The sequence below is a fragment of the Colobus angolensis genome, unplaced genomic scaffold (genome assembly GCF_000951035.1).
Source record: "Colobus angolensis palliatus isolate OR3802 unplaced genomic scaffold, Cang.pa_1.0 Scaffold47, whole genome shotgun sequence".
NCBI lineage: Eukaryota > Metazoa > Chordata > Mammalia > Primates > Cercopithecidae > Colobus > Colobus angolensis.
In genome coordinates, this window is record NW_012118154.1 from 1,367,711 (window position 1) to 1,385,008 (window position 17,298).

At 41.2% G+C, this 17,298-nt stretch overlaps 1 protein-coding gene across 5 annotated transcripts; it reads right to left on the reverse strand.

Moving 5' to 3' along the window:
* Positions 1 to 4,876: 4,876 nt before the first annotated feature.
* On the reverse strand, positions 4,877 to 17,291 carry DERL2 (derlin 2). Of its 5 annotated transcripts, XM_011958419.1 has the most exons (8): positions 17,154 to 17,291; positions 16,235 to 16,300; positions 13,432 to 13,505; positions 11,881 to 11,974; positions 10,937 to 11,132; positions 10,604 to 10,694; positions 10,322 to 10,326; positions 4,877 to 5,369 (listed from the first exon to the last, which is right to left on the reverse strand). In XM_011958419.1, exons 1-8 carry the CDS (start codon positions 17,244 to 17,246, stop codon positions 5,269 to 5,271), a joined length of 720 nt encoding a protein of 239 aa, XP_011813809.1. In that variant the 5' UTR covers positions 17,247 to 17,291; the 3' UTR covers positions 4,877 to 5,268. The 5 variants fall into 5 exon arrangements, with proteins under 5 accessions (XP_011813809.1, XP_011813808.1, XP_011813810.1 ...); XM_011958418.1 differs by lacking the exon at positions 10,322 to 10,326 and having other exon boundaries at positions 4,877 to 5,374; XM_011958420.1 differs by lacking the exon at positions 10,322 to 10,326 and having other exon boundaries at positions 4,877 to 5,374; positions 16,235 to 16,297; positions 17,154 to 17,250.
* Positions 17,292 to 17,298: the final 7 nt, after the last annotated feature.

A 17,298-nucleotide genomic window follows, 5' to 3' on the forward strand; every position in this document is an offset into this window, starting at 1 on the left:
GGCTTTCACTTCCGGGGGGTGGGAAAAGTAGGGCCTGAGGTACAACCTAGAAAAGGCCCGGAGCTACAACCGCGAAACCCAGGGTGTACGGTTCCGTGGGACTGTAGTCTTGGTTAACGAGGTTTTTCTCGTTGTTTTTAGCATTACTTCTTTTCAGTAAACACGCGTTTTCTCCTTCTCTGTCCAAATCACAGTCACTTTTCAAGGAAAGTACTTAATTCTGTAAAATCAATGAGAAGCACAAACGTGCATTGTCTAATCCTCTAAACAACTTGTAAGTTTGGTGGTAGATACTGGTTATTAGATTATCTCTAATTTACAGATAAAGAAATTGAGTCGTCTGAGATTAGTCATTCAGATGTCCCCAAGTCATAGATTTGTGATCATCTTGTGTTACAGAAAGGAAAACCAATTCTATGATATACATGAATTTAACTCAGAAAATGACTATTCCAGAGGATATGATTGCCTCCAGTAACATAAGCAGAGGACGGAGGGAGTTCAATGAAACTAAAATTGTCTTTTATCTTTCCTTTTCCCCAACCATTCCCGCCAGACTCTCACGTTCTCTACATGGCTGTGCAACCCCATCATAGACACTTCAATGAAGATTCAGAACTGCAGCAAAAAATGTACGATTATAACTAGTTCTTCCTTCCCTCCTAAAAGTTCTTAGACGATTTGCTAATTTACCAGGAGAATGCCAAGTAGCTGTTTGCTCTTACAGGAAGTGTGATTTCCAGAGTACACCGTAGGCTTCAGCTCATGTGAAGGGCATCTTCTGAAGCTCGTTTCCATGAAACTCGCCCTGTATGTGAACCTGTTAAAAAATCTCCCTTTCCATGATTCGTGAGAGAGCTAGTCTAAAAACAAAAAACTTCCCCTTTCCTCCAGGTCGAAGATAATTTTCCTCTAGTTGCTGACAGTTTGGTGACCAGGCATTACTGAAAATGTGCACGTTCAACCAGCAGCAGATTTGTGTTTAAGAATAAACTGATAAATTTTCACTTCCTACCCTGAAATATTTAGAAAGGCAAGCCAAAACTACAAGGGATAATAAATGTTATCTCTCAAATTATGGACCTTGAGTAAGTAAAGACATCCCAGTCCTTTTTCCCAGTGTGCTTTCCAGAGTAACTTAATGTAGGAGTTCAATGTTCCTAATGATGACAATAATTTAGGTAATATAAATGGGTGGACTTATTTCTTGATGAAGCACATGCCACCTCTAGATGCAGCCACTAATCATTTCTAGGCAATGGCTGTCATGTAGACCTATTATTGCCAGATCTTCCAGTTTTCTCAAGAAAAGCCCAAAGTGAAGATTTTTATCTGTCAATGTTAAATACAGGCTTAAACTAAAAAAAAAAAAAAAAAAAGGAAAAAAGTACTGTCAAAACAAAGCACATAGGTAGGCAACCAATCTGCAGGTAACTCATCCATAATCTCTGGCCTAATGATCCAGCTATTTTGTAGCCTCAAAGCTAAGAGGACCAAAGAGTTGAAAAATGAAGTCCTATATATGCATCAAGCCATGCTGCCCACATTTCTCCCATTGGTAGACTGAAATCTGCTATTTCTCCTGAAGAAGTCTCTTGGAGGGAGACTTCTTTAGTCTCTTGGGGTTTAGCAGCTTTCATATGTAGCTACTGACAATCTAATAACTATTCAAAGAATATCCTGGTTCTTCCTCCAAAAGATGAAGTGTCAGACACATTTCATTTTTAACTTGTCTGGGATGGTCTGTGGACTTAGCTGGTCTGATCACGACCATACCAGCTGGTGGTCACCTTTGCTTTTCTGACCACCAAATCACTGCCCTTGATCATGTTCAGTTTCCCTCTATCCCACTTTCAGAGACAACCACAAGCTTCAGCAACTAGGCTCAAGCTTGCATGCATACACTTTAATCCCTCTATAATTAAAAATACCAGATAATACTTTGCTGATCAATAAACAAAGGTATTTATTCAGCACCCATGTGCCAAGCACTGTGCTAGGCACTGTGGTGGATACAAAAATTAAGACATGGTTCCTGCCCTTAAGGAGCTTACATTCTCATGAGGGAGACAAGACTAATATACATGTACCAGCTAGGAACAGTACAAGACAATATATAATTTGGCGTAAGAATATGTCATACAGACTTGAAGCTTTATAGGGATTCAGAGACAGACAATAAAATAGGCCTCAGAGTCAAGATTTTTTGAGGAATCAGGAACAAGGCCAGGCCTGGAAGAACTGAAGAGACTTAAGTTGAGGTCCCTGTTAGGTAGAAGTGGAAGTCAAGTTAAGAAAGAAACAAGTATGCATATAATAGAGGGGTTTACTAAGAAGTCACTGTGGATTTCTGAGCAGAGGAGTGACTTGATCATACAAGATTCAACAATTTTATTGCAAACTCATAAAATATGTTTAAGTAGCCTGGAGACATCCTACAGAACAGAAAAGAATGGCAGGATCATGACTAACGACATAGCTGGAACTCACCTGTCAAAGAAAAACTGCTACAACATAAAACCCTGGCAGGACAGATGACAAGAGTTCTAGGAAGCCCGTTACTCAACATGGCAATAGCTCCAATGCTTCCTTATTTTCAGAGGCCCCGGAGACAGAGCGTTTCATTATCCAGACCCAGGACTTGGGTGTTCTGCTTCTAGAGAGTACACAAGAGGTATGAAAGATATGAGGACACACAAGAGTGACACAGAAAAAACAAATGGAAGAGAGAAACAAATAGAAATCCATACCGGAAAAAACGCACCGCAATGTATATAAAATGTATCTCCTAAGGAGATGCAATTTGTATGTCCATTTATTTTTAAATGAACGGATACCATATTTCCATCACAAACAAAAAACACTATGCTTTAGTCAAGTGTGCTTTTCAGTATTACTGGAAGAATCCAGGAACCCCTCAAATGATGTGTAAGGTTAGTTGGTCACAAAAGTCCATGTAGCAAATCTCACTTTTAGTTTATTTGCATTGGGAAAGGGAAGTGTGTTCCGGGAAGAACTAAGATTGAGAGGTAAACTGGGGGGAAAGGAAGGACTTTTCCTTATGCCCATTCCAGCACAGGTCTCCTGTCAAGCAACACACGGCTAGGCATGGTGGCTGTAGGGCTGGCCAAACTGATGAGAGGTGACTGAAATGACCACTGCTCGGGCATCCTGCCACTGGGAACTTGCACTCTATAAAATCAGAGAAACCAAAAAACCCTGTAACTGCCTGCCTTTAGGCTGGACATTCAAAACGTATTTCCTGTTTTACCCAGTCATTAATGTAAACAGCTATTCCCTACTTAAATGAACAGTGAGTGAACGGATTTTAGGATTAGCATTTTACCACAAAAATGCCATTCACTGCATAACTCCAACTCAGGGAGAACAAATAAAACTAGAGAAACTCATTTCTAGCCCAAAAACGATTTAAAAAAACAAAAAACAAAAGTAACAAACGTCACTGATAAAGTGTTCTTGAGCAAAAACAGGAGGATAAAACTTAAGAATCCCGTAAGGATTATACATGCTAAGATTGGCTTTTAAACTTTAAAAACCTTTTTTAAACTGCTTGAAGAAAAAGCAGTCCCATAGACCCAGCTTCCATAACATTGCAACAATCATATTCAAAGTTACTAGCAACATGTAAAATACTTAAATTCCCTTAGTTATGCAATTCCATTTAAAGACATTAAAACACTTTTCACTTCAGAAACAATCTGAAAATTCCTATTTAGGATGTCCATTATGTGTAAGCCCTATGTCTGTCTTTCTGAGGACAATCTCACATTCTGGAAAGCTACCCCTTAACAAAGGTTGAACTACTACTAACAGTCCACTTTTGGGAAAGGGACCGGTGCCTACACACTGTTAATGAAAGCTGTTTGGAATCATCTCTTTCCTAGGGGTGCTCTTCCAGGTTCTGTGAGTTATTTAAGCAGTGTGAATGCAAACCTGCTGGGACTCAGGGAAGACTTAATATTAATTTATTTATTGAACCACAGCATTAAGTGTCTACTTCTGTGGACCCTAAGTTCTACCTGATTGGGAAGGTAATCTAGGTACTTGGTTCTGAAAAGGTTCTTGAATTGTCATGAAGCAAATGACTAACGTTAACTAGCTAAAGACCCTGGAAAAACATGTGCCTGGTTAACTAGTATAGGTTCATCTGGCTCCAAAGTCAACATTCTAACTTGTTTTCTAAATGGAATGAAAATCTGAGACCCTGTCTCTATTTTTTTTTTAATTAAAAAAAAAAAAAAAAAGGCTGGGTGGCTCATGCCTGTAATCCTGGCACTTTGAGGGGCTGAGGTGGGAGGATTGCTTGAGTCCAGGAGTTCAAGACCAGCCTGGGCAACACAGTGAGACCCCATCTCTATTAAAAAAAATTTGTTTTTAATTAAAACTTTTTTAAAAAGAAAAGAAAAAAAAAGTCCAATGAAAATCTTCCTAGTTTTCCAAAAGTGTGGCCCTTAGCAATCTTTCCCTGGATACTTCTTAATGGAGAGATGTAAGTAAAGCAAATAAGATGCCACATTAGCTTACAGCTGACTTTCCTATAGCTGAATTCCTACTGCTACAAGAAGCATCCTCCCTGCTTTTTTTCCACATTGTCTGACAAAGTTTTGCAAAACCCAGATGGAAACAACTATCCAGATGACAGAAATAAACCATCTCCCTGGTGACTCTTGCATTCTGCATTAGTAAGATGTACACAACCACAGCATGGCAGCCACGTAGTTCCAATCCTGAAATGAAATCCAGTTAAAAGTTGTGAAGACACAGAACAGCTGTGTAAACTGTTCTGAGCTCAGATCTACGCAGGAGAGCTACAATACATTATCAGAATTTAAAAGATCACACACAAAAGCTTTAATACAGTGAGAGAAAAATGGAATTCAGTTTTATTTTGTCCTCTCTGAAACTTCCATTTACACCATGGCCTCATCTATCAAGAGGAAGAAAAGGCCCTGCCTTATACCATAAAAATCAAGTACTCATGTACTTGTTAGAGGTGGCAGGATATTTGTTTCTCCAGTTTTTTGGCTCCGAGAAATTACACTTTCAGTACCAGTGTAGTGAGGAACCACTGGCAAACTGTCAGAAATGTCTTCTGGATTAGTCAGTGTACCATTTCATAAAGTGCTTCTGGAGTAAAAATCTGCCAAGCTGTCAAAAGTGTCCACACTTTTGCAACAAAGGATAAAAGAATCCCAGTGGGTAGCACTGAGTCCTTCCCAGCTGGGTCTCACTATTGGCACTGCTGCTTTAACCTCCGAGGCGCTGGCCCTCACCCCAGGCGAAGCCTCCTGGCCGTTCTTCAGGTAGTGGATTGTAATTTGGATCCTCATCTGGTGTATCAAAAATAGCTTTCCTAAAAGACAGGCAACAGATATAATTTGGTCCCAGAGTCATCTCAGGTCCAAAGTACTACAAGGTCAGTTCAGGTCCCACAGGGTTTCCACCCATAGGTAAGCACTACACCTGCCTGCCAGTTAAACAGTCAACATACTGTAAGAGCATCTATAATTATTAACATTTACATTAGCTTTTATCTTTCACTGATTTTTACTAGAAAAGCCATCCAAATCATAATAATTATAGAGAAGGAGGAAACAGAGATGAGCAAAATATCCTAAATTCCCAGAGGTAACTATTGTCAATGTTTTAGTTATTCTTTGGGAACTTTTACATTATGTACTTTTACAAAAGTTAGATCATACTACATGTTTTGTAACCTGACTTTCACATATTTATCATTAATGTCTCCCCATAACCAAGGTATCACCCAAGTGTCCATCAACAGGTGAATGAACAAAATATGGTACATACATATAATAGAATTTTTTTTTTTTTTTTGAGATGGGGGTCTCGCTCTGTTGCCCAGGCTGGAGTGCCGTGGTGCGATCTCGGCTCACTGCAACCTCCACCTCCTGGGTTCAAGCCATTCTCCTGCCTCAGTCTCCCGAGTAGATGGGATTACAGACACCCACCACCATGCCCAACTAATTTTTGTATTTTTAGGAGGTACGGGGTTTCATCATGTTGGCCAGACTGGTCTTGAACTCCTGAACTCAGGTGATCCGCCCGCCTCGGCATCCCAAAATGCTGGGATTACAGGCATGAGCTACTGTACCTGGTCAACATGGTGAAATCCCATCTCCACCAAAAATACAAAAATTAGCCTAGCGCGGTGGCGCATGCCTGTAATCCCAGCTACTCGGGAGACTGAGGCAGGAGAATCGCTTGAACCTGGAGGAACAGGTTACAGTGAGCTGAGATTGCTCCATTGCACTCCAGCCCGGGCAACAGAGCAAGACTGTCTCAAAAAAAAAAAAAAGGAGGGAAATTCAGACAGATGGTACAACATGGATGAACCTTGAGGACTTTACACTAAATGAAATATGAAATAAGCCAGACAAAAAAGGACAAATATTGTATGATTCCACTTATGAGGTACATAGAGTAGTCAAATTCGGAGAAGCAAAATAGAATGGTGGTGGCTGGGGTGGCGAGTTGTTTAATGAGTACAGAGTTGCAGTTCTGCAGGATGAAGAGAGTTCTATGGATGGTGGTGATGGCAGCAAAATAGTATGAATATACTTAATGCCACTGAACATTTAAAATGAGTTAAGACGGTGAATTTTATGTTAGGTATTATTTTACTACAAAAGTTTTAAAAAATTCACAAGGTATCCCAAGAAAAATTACTGCAGAACATAGGAGGGGATAGTAAACGTCCAAAAGACTCTCTAAGTACTATGATGTAGTAATTCAAAACCTCACTAAACAAGGAACCATTAAAGCAGCATCCTCAATTTGCACTTATATTTCTACTTGTAATCCCCCACAGTTAATAAAATTAGAAATTTGAAAACTTTTAATTTATACTGGAGTCAGAAAATGTATACTTCAAAACGAGTTTTTAAAATTCTTACGAATTAACAATAAAAACAAACCAACAGAAAAAATGGGCAAAGGGCTGAATAGGCAATTCAAAAAGGAAATCCATGTGGTTAATAAACATGAGAATGTTTGCTCTCACAATAATCAAAGGAAAGTATATTAGAAACTGAGATCCCAGCCAGTCGTGGTGGCTCATGCCTGTAATCCCAGCACTTTGGGAGGCCGAGGAGGGCTGATCACCTGAGGTCAGGAGTTCAAGACCAGCCTGACCAACATGGCGAAACCTCATCTCTACTAAAAATACAAAATTAGCCGGATGTCGTGGCGCATGCCTGTAATCCCAGCTACTCAGGAGGCTGACACAGGAGAATCGCTTGAACCCGGGAGGTGAAGGTTGCAGTGAGCCAAGACTGAGCCACTGAACTCAAGCCTGGGCAACAGAATGAGAATCCGTAGCAACGACAACAAAAACAAAACTGAGACACCCTTCTACTGCCCAAACATTAGCAGGATGGGGGTGGGGGCACAGCCTGGTTTAGGGAGTCAAGAGCCCCATCAGACCATGCACACATGGAGGTGGCCCGATGAGATGTTAGCCTGTGTAGGGTGGGGAGGCATTCCCGTAAGAGGGCAGCCTGGTCTGGGGAATCTGAGGGTGAGTGAGATGAGCAAGGCATCCATACAGGGGAGGTGGAGACTAACACAAAAGACTGGTTACATATGAGGGATAATTAGGTAGGTAAAACATTAATCATAATAAGAATCAGGTTAGGACAGCTGGAAAGGGCAGATGGAAAGCAGTGGTACATTCATACAACCAAATAATACTCAGCAATAAAAAGGAACAAATTACCAATAAATACAAGAACACAGATGAGTCTCAAAAACATTATGTTGAATGAAAGAAGCCTTTTACCAAAGAGTACATGCATACTGTACGATTCTACTCATGAAGCTGCACAACATGAAAAACTAATCTACAGAGGAACAAAATCAGAATAGCAATTGCTTCTTGGGGGACAGGTGCAATGATTGACAAGGAAGGATATCAGGGAACGTTCTGATTGATGGTAATATTCTGTCTTGATAGATATACAAAAGTGTGCATTTATAGAAACTCAGTTGACACACTCAAGATTTGTGTATTTTGTTGCACATAAATACTGAACTCTAGTTACTGATATGCATATTCAAGTATACGAGGAATTAAGTATACATATAATGGCACATACATTTGGATTGGAAAGCTAGACGTAGGGATAGGTGTGCAAAAAGAATAGGGAACTATTAATTACAGAATTTATGTGGTGGCTACATGAAGCTCACTCCAATTTTTTTCTGATTTCCTATAAGTTTGGAAATTTTCATAATAAAATACTGGAGAAAACAAATAGGAAAAAAGCTAGAATGAACCATGAGGTAGTACTAGAAATGGGAGTATAGTATAAACCCATGTTTTTAAAAACACATAGATCTAAAAATATACATTTGTATACATTATCATACATACATACATATAATTCCACTGCTCTGTTCACTGAGAGGATCTGGGAATAGCAACACTCCAATAGCAATGAGCACATCTAGCACCCAGATCTTGGCTTCTAAATACCATTCTCCACTTTAAAGGAACCAGGGCTCCTTGAAGAAACAGCTGATTCTAGGACTGGATCAAGGAGAGCACAGGATGAGCCTGGTATATCTTGTTGTGCCAGAAAACAATTGCAAAAAAAAAAAAAAAAAAAAGTGGGCTGTAGTGGCTCACACCTGTAATCTCAGTGCTTTGGTAGGCCAAGAGACAGGAGGATCGCCTGAGGACTGGAATTTGAGACTAGTCTGGGCAACATAGAAAGACCTTGTCTCCACAAACAAAAATATTTAAGAAAGCAAATAAGCAGAGGTTGGTGGTGTGCACCTGTAGTCCCAGTTACTCAGGAGGCTGAGGTGGGAAGATCACTTGAGCCCAGGGGTTTGAGTTAACAGTGTGCTATGATCGTACCACTGCACTCCAGCCTGGGCAATGGAGTGAGACCCTGTACTGCATATGTAATTTCCTAGAGGACTGAAATTGTTTCAAAACATTTTTAAAAAATCCTAAATAATGAAACATCATCCTATAACTATTCAACTAGGAAAGGGTAAATAAAATGCCTCCCTCGTTTAATGAGGATGTGCGGAAATGGAACAGTTATAAATGCTAGTTGAAATGTAAACTTGAACATCCATTCTGGAAGGCGTTTGGCAACAAAATAGCAATTCCACTTCTAGGAATTATCTTTTGAAAATAATCATGGATGTGTGCAGAGATTTAGCTACAAGGATATTCACCACTCCAATTATAGAAGAGAAAACCAAGCACTAATGTCAATGTCCATCAAAATCCATATCCATACCATGGAATATCACCTGTTATAATTTCATAAACACTTTAGGATGGAAAAAACAATTCTGACATATTAAGTTTACAAGGTTACAAAAACTGCTTTTTGAGACAGGGTGCCACTCTGTCCCTCAGCCAAAAGTGCAGTGGTGCGATCTTGGCTCACTGCAGTCTCAACCCCTCTGGGCTTAAGCAATCCTTCCACCTCAACCTCTCAAGTAGCTAGGATTACAAGCATGTACCACCATTTGCAGCTTTTGTAGAGATGGGGTTTTGCCATGTTGCCCAGGCTGGTCTCAAACTCCTGAGCTCAAGTGATCCATCTGCCTTCACCTCTCAAAGTGCTGGGATTACAGGAATGTGTTATGTTGTCCTGGCTGGAATGCAGTGGCTACATTAGAAGCCTGGCCCAAGAAGAGCAGTGGCTATTCACAGGCGCAGTCATAGTGCACTACGGCCTTGACTGGCTCAGGGTTTTTTAAAAAGTACACAGACAGTAAAGACTGAAGAATATACACTGAAAAGTTAACAATGGTAGCCACTGCTATACCCAAGTGTGGACAATTTCACTTTCTTCTTTTTGCTTAACTCGTCTACAACAAACATTTTATAACAAAAACTCACATTTTACTTCTCAATTGAGCCCTTTTTAATATAGCATCTCCCGAGGATACGGATACCAAATTCCAGAGTAGAAAGAGGTCTCATAAATCAAAGTTCTACTGCACTCCAGCCTAGGTGACAGAGCAAGACCCCATGTTTAAAAAAAAAAAAAAAAAAGAAAGAAAGAAAGAAATCAAAGTTCTACCTCAGGAAACTGAATTGCAAAAAAGAAAGGACTTGCTCTATGGCTGGTCAGTGGGACAGCTACACCTGGTTTCCAGTCCAAAGCTATTTGCACTCTGAGTCACTTCTTATCTCAACCATCTGCTTGGCAGGCCACAAAGTCCACCATCAGAAACTTTCATCAGTTTTGCCCATTTTGCTACCTTACTTCACTAAACGTGGACAGCGGCTTTCATAAAACCAGCAGGCTCCTCCTGGAATAGGAAGTTCTAGTGGTCATCTGGAACAACAATTACCAGGTTACTCCCAAGATATCCTCAGCCTGTTAACCTTGCTCTTGCCACAACCCTGGCACTGTCTGCTCCTACTCAATCCAAGTGCTCTTCAACTGCAGCCAGACTGCTCAATCTGCAAATAGTTACTGACCTGAACTATGTGTACTAGGAGCTAGGGGAGCCAAAGAAAACACAGATCATGCCCCCTGTCCTGGTTTGCCTGTAACAGTACGTAACCTGGTGTTAAAATACTCACAAAATAGATGGTGTTTTCAGAATTCTTATTCCACCAGGCTGATTGGGAAATACATCTTCCAAGAAAAAATAAATGTGTCCAACTGCAATACCTAGAGTCAAGCAGAAATAAAGGATGAGGGAGAGAATTAAAATTCAGATTGCAGGTAGACCTACCAACATAAATTGACTATATTTAGGATGAATGTCAACATAATTATTAAAAATTAATGAATTAATATTGTAGTATTTTACAATAGGTAATACATGAAGGCCAAACAGAATAAACATGAAAAATAGTGGTAAAATACTTTTACAGGTAAAATGATTTAAAAAATAGTGAGAAGAGCCTTACCCAAAAGGTCCACAATGATTGAGTTCCCCAACAACAAGGAAAAGCCCATGAGCACCCAGGGCAGAAAGGGGGCCTGGAAGTTGAGAAGGCCGAAGAAGTTCATGCGGACATAGGGGTTCCTTCGGCTCCACACGTAGACGAGCATTATTGTAAAGGCCTGGCCCAAGAAAACTAAGCTCACAAACAGACCAAAAAGCTAGCAGATGGCATTAAGGAAAATATCAACATGAAAAGTTTAATAGGGAAGACTGAGCAGGAGAACTAAAGATTGTGTTCTAACAGAAGTTTGAATTGGAAAGTTGTTACATCTTTAGAACAGAAGGAAACAAACCCAGAAAATAATTACCCAGAGCAACCAGGCAAAAATCTGCTTAGGCTAAATTACTGAGATTTACAGCTACTTCAAACAAATAATTCTGCTTTCGTGAAGTTCTTGCCTCTTTGGAAAATGTGTTAATTCTTCGTTCAATAATTACATTAAAGCTTGCTCACGATTAGCACCTTTACAGAGGTGAATAAAGCTAGCTGCAACAAAACCATCCTGTCGGACCGTACCGTATCTAAGTCTGTTGTATAGATGAAAATTCTTCTTCTGAAAAATAATCTATTGGTTTTGAAAGCCACCAAGTAAATGTCTTACCAACTTAGTTTAAAAGTGAAGTACACCAAGCAGCAATGATATAACTGAGATGCTTAACAGGAACCCACCTGGGTTAAAAGTTCCTGTGACTTGCTCTTCCTGTCCGACTGCTAGGCTTGGAAACTTGTCACAGAAAATGTGCTGCAAAATAAATGATAGCGCCCTGAAGCTAAGATCTGGAGGTCTACTTTTATCTGTTTGTTCCGAGTATCTAGAGAATTGTGGGAGACAGATGACAAGTTTTAGGAAGAGCCAGGGTGTTCTTCAACATTTTCCCGTAGGTTTTCTATTTGTTGAAGGATACGGTCATTAAGAATCCACCAAAAAGGAACATAAATACAAAGTCTGCTGTCCGACCTCGGAAAGAGCCTTCTTCTAGCATTCGACAGTAACGGTATCTTAAGTTCCAAGTTAAGAAAATATTCTGCACACGAATATGAACAAAGTAAAAACTTAATGTTATCTTGTAAGTACACTTGGATTCCATATTATTTGTAAGAAGTCAAGTCTTCATTTGTATAAGAATGTTTGAGTGGTAATGTGATTACTCTTTTACCAAGCATTTTAGACAAGGTCAAGACCAGCATCATTTTTTACAAACTGCCCCTGGCTGGGAACTAATACAGATGACACACAGACATGCTTTCAGTCCCCTATCCTTTTTTTTTTTTTTCTTTTGAGACAGAGTCTCGCTCTGTCATCCAGGCTGGAGTGCAATGGCACAATCTCGGCTCACTGCAAGCTCCGCCTGCCAGATTCAAGCGATTCTCCTGCCTCGGCCTCCTGAGTAGCTGGGATTACAGTTGTGCACCACCACACCAGGCTAATTTTTGTATTTTTAGTAGAGAGCGGGTTTCACCATGTTGACCAGGCTGGTCTCAAACTCCTGACCTCGTGATCCACCCACCTTGGCCTCCCCAGGTGCTGGGATTACAGGTGTGAGCCACCACACCCGGCCCTCCAGTCCCCTACTAAACCTTTAAAAATTTGTATTGTCTTTCCTGTGCTCAGCCACACCTTAATCTGCACCATCTTTGCTCCTCCACGTCCTAACTTGGAAGAAATCCGTAGCAAGAAGCCTTGTGTGCTAAACTACTTTTCCAGGCCTGGCAGGTTGAGCAACTGTCAATAAAGACGAATCATGAGAAAAAACTTTACTGGAAACTTCTCAGAAAGATATACTACACAGGACTTAAAATGGATTCCTGCCATCCTCAGGAAGGAAGGTAGCTGCAGATGAGCTTCCTGCCATCCTCAGGAAGGAAGGTAGCTGCAGATGAGCTGAACTGTAACTCCCTCTTAATACAGAGGGCAGGGATGGAGGAGGCATGCCCTGCTCCGTGGCCCCAATCGCCATTGGATCAGAGCTGGGGTTTTCCTTTCAACAAACCGGAACTTGACGAGCCCAGCAGACACAACCACTGCCTTTCAGCCAGTAGTTCCAGCAACCACGACCCAAGGAGATCGCAAGTTCCCACTCCTCATGAACCCACTCCAAAACGTATGCCCAGATTCTGCTAAATTATCACTGTATTCAGGTTGTTTTACCGCTTTGTACCTGTTGGTGTTACTGTGGAGGTATGCCTCAAATCAATTCTCCCCTCCCTTGATCAGATTTGTAAGTAACAAAAAAGCAGAGGTGCTATCTTTTTACGGTTAAAACCTCCCATTTGAACAAACAGTGACCTACAAACGTTTTCAAAACGTTACTACCTAACCAACTCCTTTATGTACCACCGACCCAGAAATTACAGCTAAGATGGTACCAAAAACAACAGGATTAAAAATTTCAACTTAATTTTTTACTTCCTAAGAAAACAAAGTTTTGATGCTGACCCCATTTAATAAAGGATACAGAAAAATCATGTTAAACAAAAAGTTGAATCCGACTGGCCCAAAAAATAAGAAATTGGTGATTAATCTCCATATCTGTTAAAAAAAAAAAATCAAGAGAAAGATGTATTAAGTAAAATAAATGACCAGGAAACAGTTCCGTATTAATACAAAAGATACAGCCTATGACTGCCCTACGACTGTGATGGTTGAGAAGCCTTGGACAGAGCGATATTCTGTTCTGAAACAAAAACAGGGGCACAGAATCTGATGTTAGATTTTTTTTTTTTTTGCCGCTTTCAGCTCAAAGTCTGAAAGACATCATTGGGACTGTGACATTTATAATAACAGGACAGAAGATTTTAAATTGTGATCATCTTCTCGAGAAAGTTTGGCAGGAAGGCTAGGTTAATTTGCCGAACAGAAAACAGGGCTTTCACGTGTAGTATCATCATATAATAAATAGAACTGACATACCAGAGAAAAACTTCAGGGTCTAATATAAATTGCTGAGAAATGTTTACTTGAGGCAGTCAGAAACATCAAAAAGAAAGGAAAATTCTTTTTTTTTTTTTTTAATTAAAACTTAAAAAAACAAAAAAATAGAGACAGGTTCTCACTATGTTGCCCAGGCTGACTCAAACTCCTGGCCTCGAGGGATCATCCACCTCAGCCTCCCAAAGTGCTAGGATTAGAGGCCTGAGCCACTGCACCTGGCCAGAAAGGAAAATTCTAAGGCAAATACCCAAGTTCTAATCTGAACAAATGGCCAACTCCCTGTAAGAACTAATGCTCTAATAATTACAGTCTACTTGGGAGATACAAGAACACTCATTTTCTTTTTCTTTTTTTTTTTTTTTTGAGACAGAGTCTCGCTGTCGCCCAGGCTGGAGTACAGTGGTACAATCGCAGCTCACTGCCTCCCAGGTTCAAGCGATTCTCCTGCCTTAGCCTTCCAAGTAGCTGAGATTACAGGTATGCACCACCACGCCAGGCTAACATTTTTATTTTTAATAGAGGCAAGGTTTCATCATGTTGGCCAGGCTGGTCTCAAACTCCTGACCTCAAATGATCCACCCACCTCAGCCTCCCAAAGTGCTGGGATTACAGGCGTGAGCCACCGCACCCTGCCAAACACTCATTTTCTTGTTGGAAACCCTGATACATCCTTCCCTACTCAACCTCTCCACACCCACAGTAACCACTCACAATGGTAGAGCGCTTAACATTTTAAAATGTCTACTATCTGTTGTGATCCTGTGAGACAAGCAAGCTAATTCACAGATAGGAAACTAAAAGATTACAAGTTGAATAACTAGCTGATACTAGTTATTCAGCTAAAAGTTGAACTACTAGCTGAACACTAGTTATTCAGCTGAAAGTTGAACTTTTAAATGTCCTGACCAAGGACCCGCAGGAGCAGATGGAGACTCTGATGGCAAATCTCAAACTCCTCACTCCAAATGTCATCAAGAGTTTAACCCCAGGCAGAGTAAAACCAAGCAAGCCAAGTAGGAAGCAAGACTTACTTGGATGGAACTACAGCTCCATGTGAGTATTGTGGGAACACAGTGACAAGAGATGACAGGATTACTTTACAAATCACTAAACTCTTGAGAATTGGTAACTATTAAAGTTGAAACAATTCAGTTCTACATATTAATTATCCAGATTTTAGAGTCCTCATCCTAGTGAGGAGACAAGCATACACATAACTGCAAAGTAAAGGTGAGAGATGCTCTAAAACAAAGGAGGATGAGTACATAAAGGTTACACAAAAGCTGCGTTTTGAAAGGCAAGCTAGAGTCCAATGGGTATAAAGTAAATGAAACACATTTGAGACAGAGGGAACAGCATGTGTTGAGGCACAATAATTGGCTTTTGTGTCTCTCCCTTACTCCAACTATGGTCTGTAAGATCATCTTGGAACAGAAAAATCTTTGTCTCTCTCAGCATTTTGAGACAGAGTTTCGCTCTTGTCTCAGAGGCTGGCATAATCTCAGCTCACTGCAACCTCCGCCTCCCGGGTTCAAGTGATTCTCCTGCCTCAGGCTCCCCAGTAGTTAGGATTACAGGCATGTGTCATTACGCCTGGCTAATTTTTGTATTTTTAGTAGAGACAGGGCTTTACCATGTTGGCCAGGCTGGTCTCGAACTCCTGACCTCAGGTGATCTGCCTGCCTCAGCCTCCCAAAGTGCTGGGATTACAGGCGTGAGCCACTGCGTCCAGCCTCTTTTGACATTTTAATCACCGGAAAGGACCATCTCCCACTGTAATCTAATAAACCACCATGTAGCTTTAGATGTTTGGAATTTTGTTAGTATGATCTGATCACTGGAAGGCAGATCACAATTTAAAAACACTCACAGAATTGAGTTTCTGGACCATCACCAAGGTGGTGGGCGTGCCTAGGTGGTGAATGGACAAAATAAGGCCATCCCTGCAAGACAACCCCCAAGCAGCTAGCTGTCTCTCCTCTCATACTACAACATTAAGTTTAAACCAGTGATTTCCGAATACAGGAACTGGACACATCAAAACGATGCAGGGAACTTTAAAAATAAAACACAGATTTTGATTCCTACCCTTGCAAATTCTGATTTGGTACTTGCTGAGGAGCTTGGGAATCTCTTCAGAGTTCCCTAAGGGATTCTCAAGTCCAACCAGGCTGCAGAATCACTGCTTTACATTCTGACAAGGCAACTTTTAATCAAAGGTCCCCCACTGGGTTCTTTTTTAGGATAGTGTACAACGGGATTTGCTACTAAACAGTAAGAAAAAGAAGAAACTGAAGCATTAATCACTATTGTGATGAACCACTTACTTGAAAGTGTTTAAAGATTAATTCAGGATTGAAGTACAACTGAAAAGGTGTGATCAATTCCAACTGCTGAAATAGAAAAAGAGCTTCTTAAAGCAAATCAACCAAGAGACAAAATTTCATCATTTACAACAAAGGATTAGTAGGTCTAGCAATTTCCAACTCTCGGTCAATTAGACTGATTTCCTTTAAGCCTTTCTTCTTAGGCCAGAGGAAGAGGTTGGTAAAGAATTCTCTAGAATTGGTAGAATTCTTTGTACCCTCAATACCTAACACAAAAAAAGTTTGTTTTATGTAGCAATAGTTGAGGCTGACATGAAGAAATGAGGCAGACAGGTGGTGATATTTTAGACACAAGACAAATAAAAACAGCTGCTATGAATCTACCCACCACATGGGCACCACCTGAAACAGCTGTGTGAAACAACAAAACTCACTTGAAATAACGGAGACTCGAGACCCTGCCACCGTTAGGGCTGGGTACCTCCAGCTAGCCCCTTGTTACCCAGAGACCCTCTTTACTATAAGCCATTCCCCTCTGGACAGTTTCCACCTTGCTTTCCTCATTCCCGTTTCTTTATAAAACGGACCTTCCTCTCACTAGTCACCATGGTACCACCTGGCCATTGGCAGAGATCTCGGACACATTTCTCGGGTGGGAGGCTCCCGCAACCCTAACCCGGTATAGGTCCGGCCCTCATCTCTTAGAAACTGACCTAACCCCCCATGAAGCAGCACTCCCTTCTCAGGTCACTGGATAAGCATTCTCGGCGCCAACTCGAACCCCAGAGTAATCCCTGTACGTCTCTACCCATCCCCGGGACCAGCCCCTCTGGGCCTCCCCGAAGCCCAAACCCCAGTTTCCTGAAGACCCAGTCATATCCAGCCCAGATAATGAGAAGGTGGCACTGCAGCTGCTCACCACGGCGGCGGTGGTGAGGACGCAGGCCGTGGTGTAGGCGCGGCTGACCGGTGGGATCTGCAGGTACTCCAGCCGCAGGCTCTGGTACGCCATCTTCCCCACCGTCGCCTGCCCGCCCCCCCCCCCACTTCCCCTTCCGCCAGCA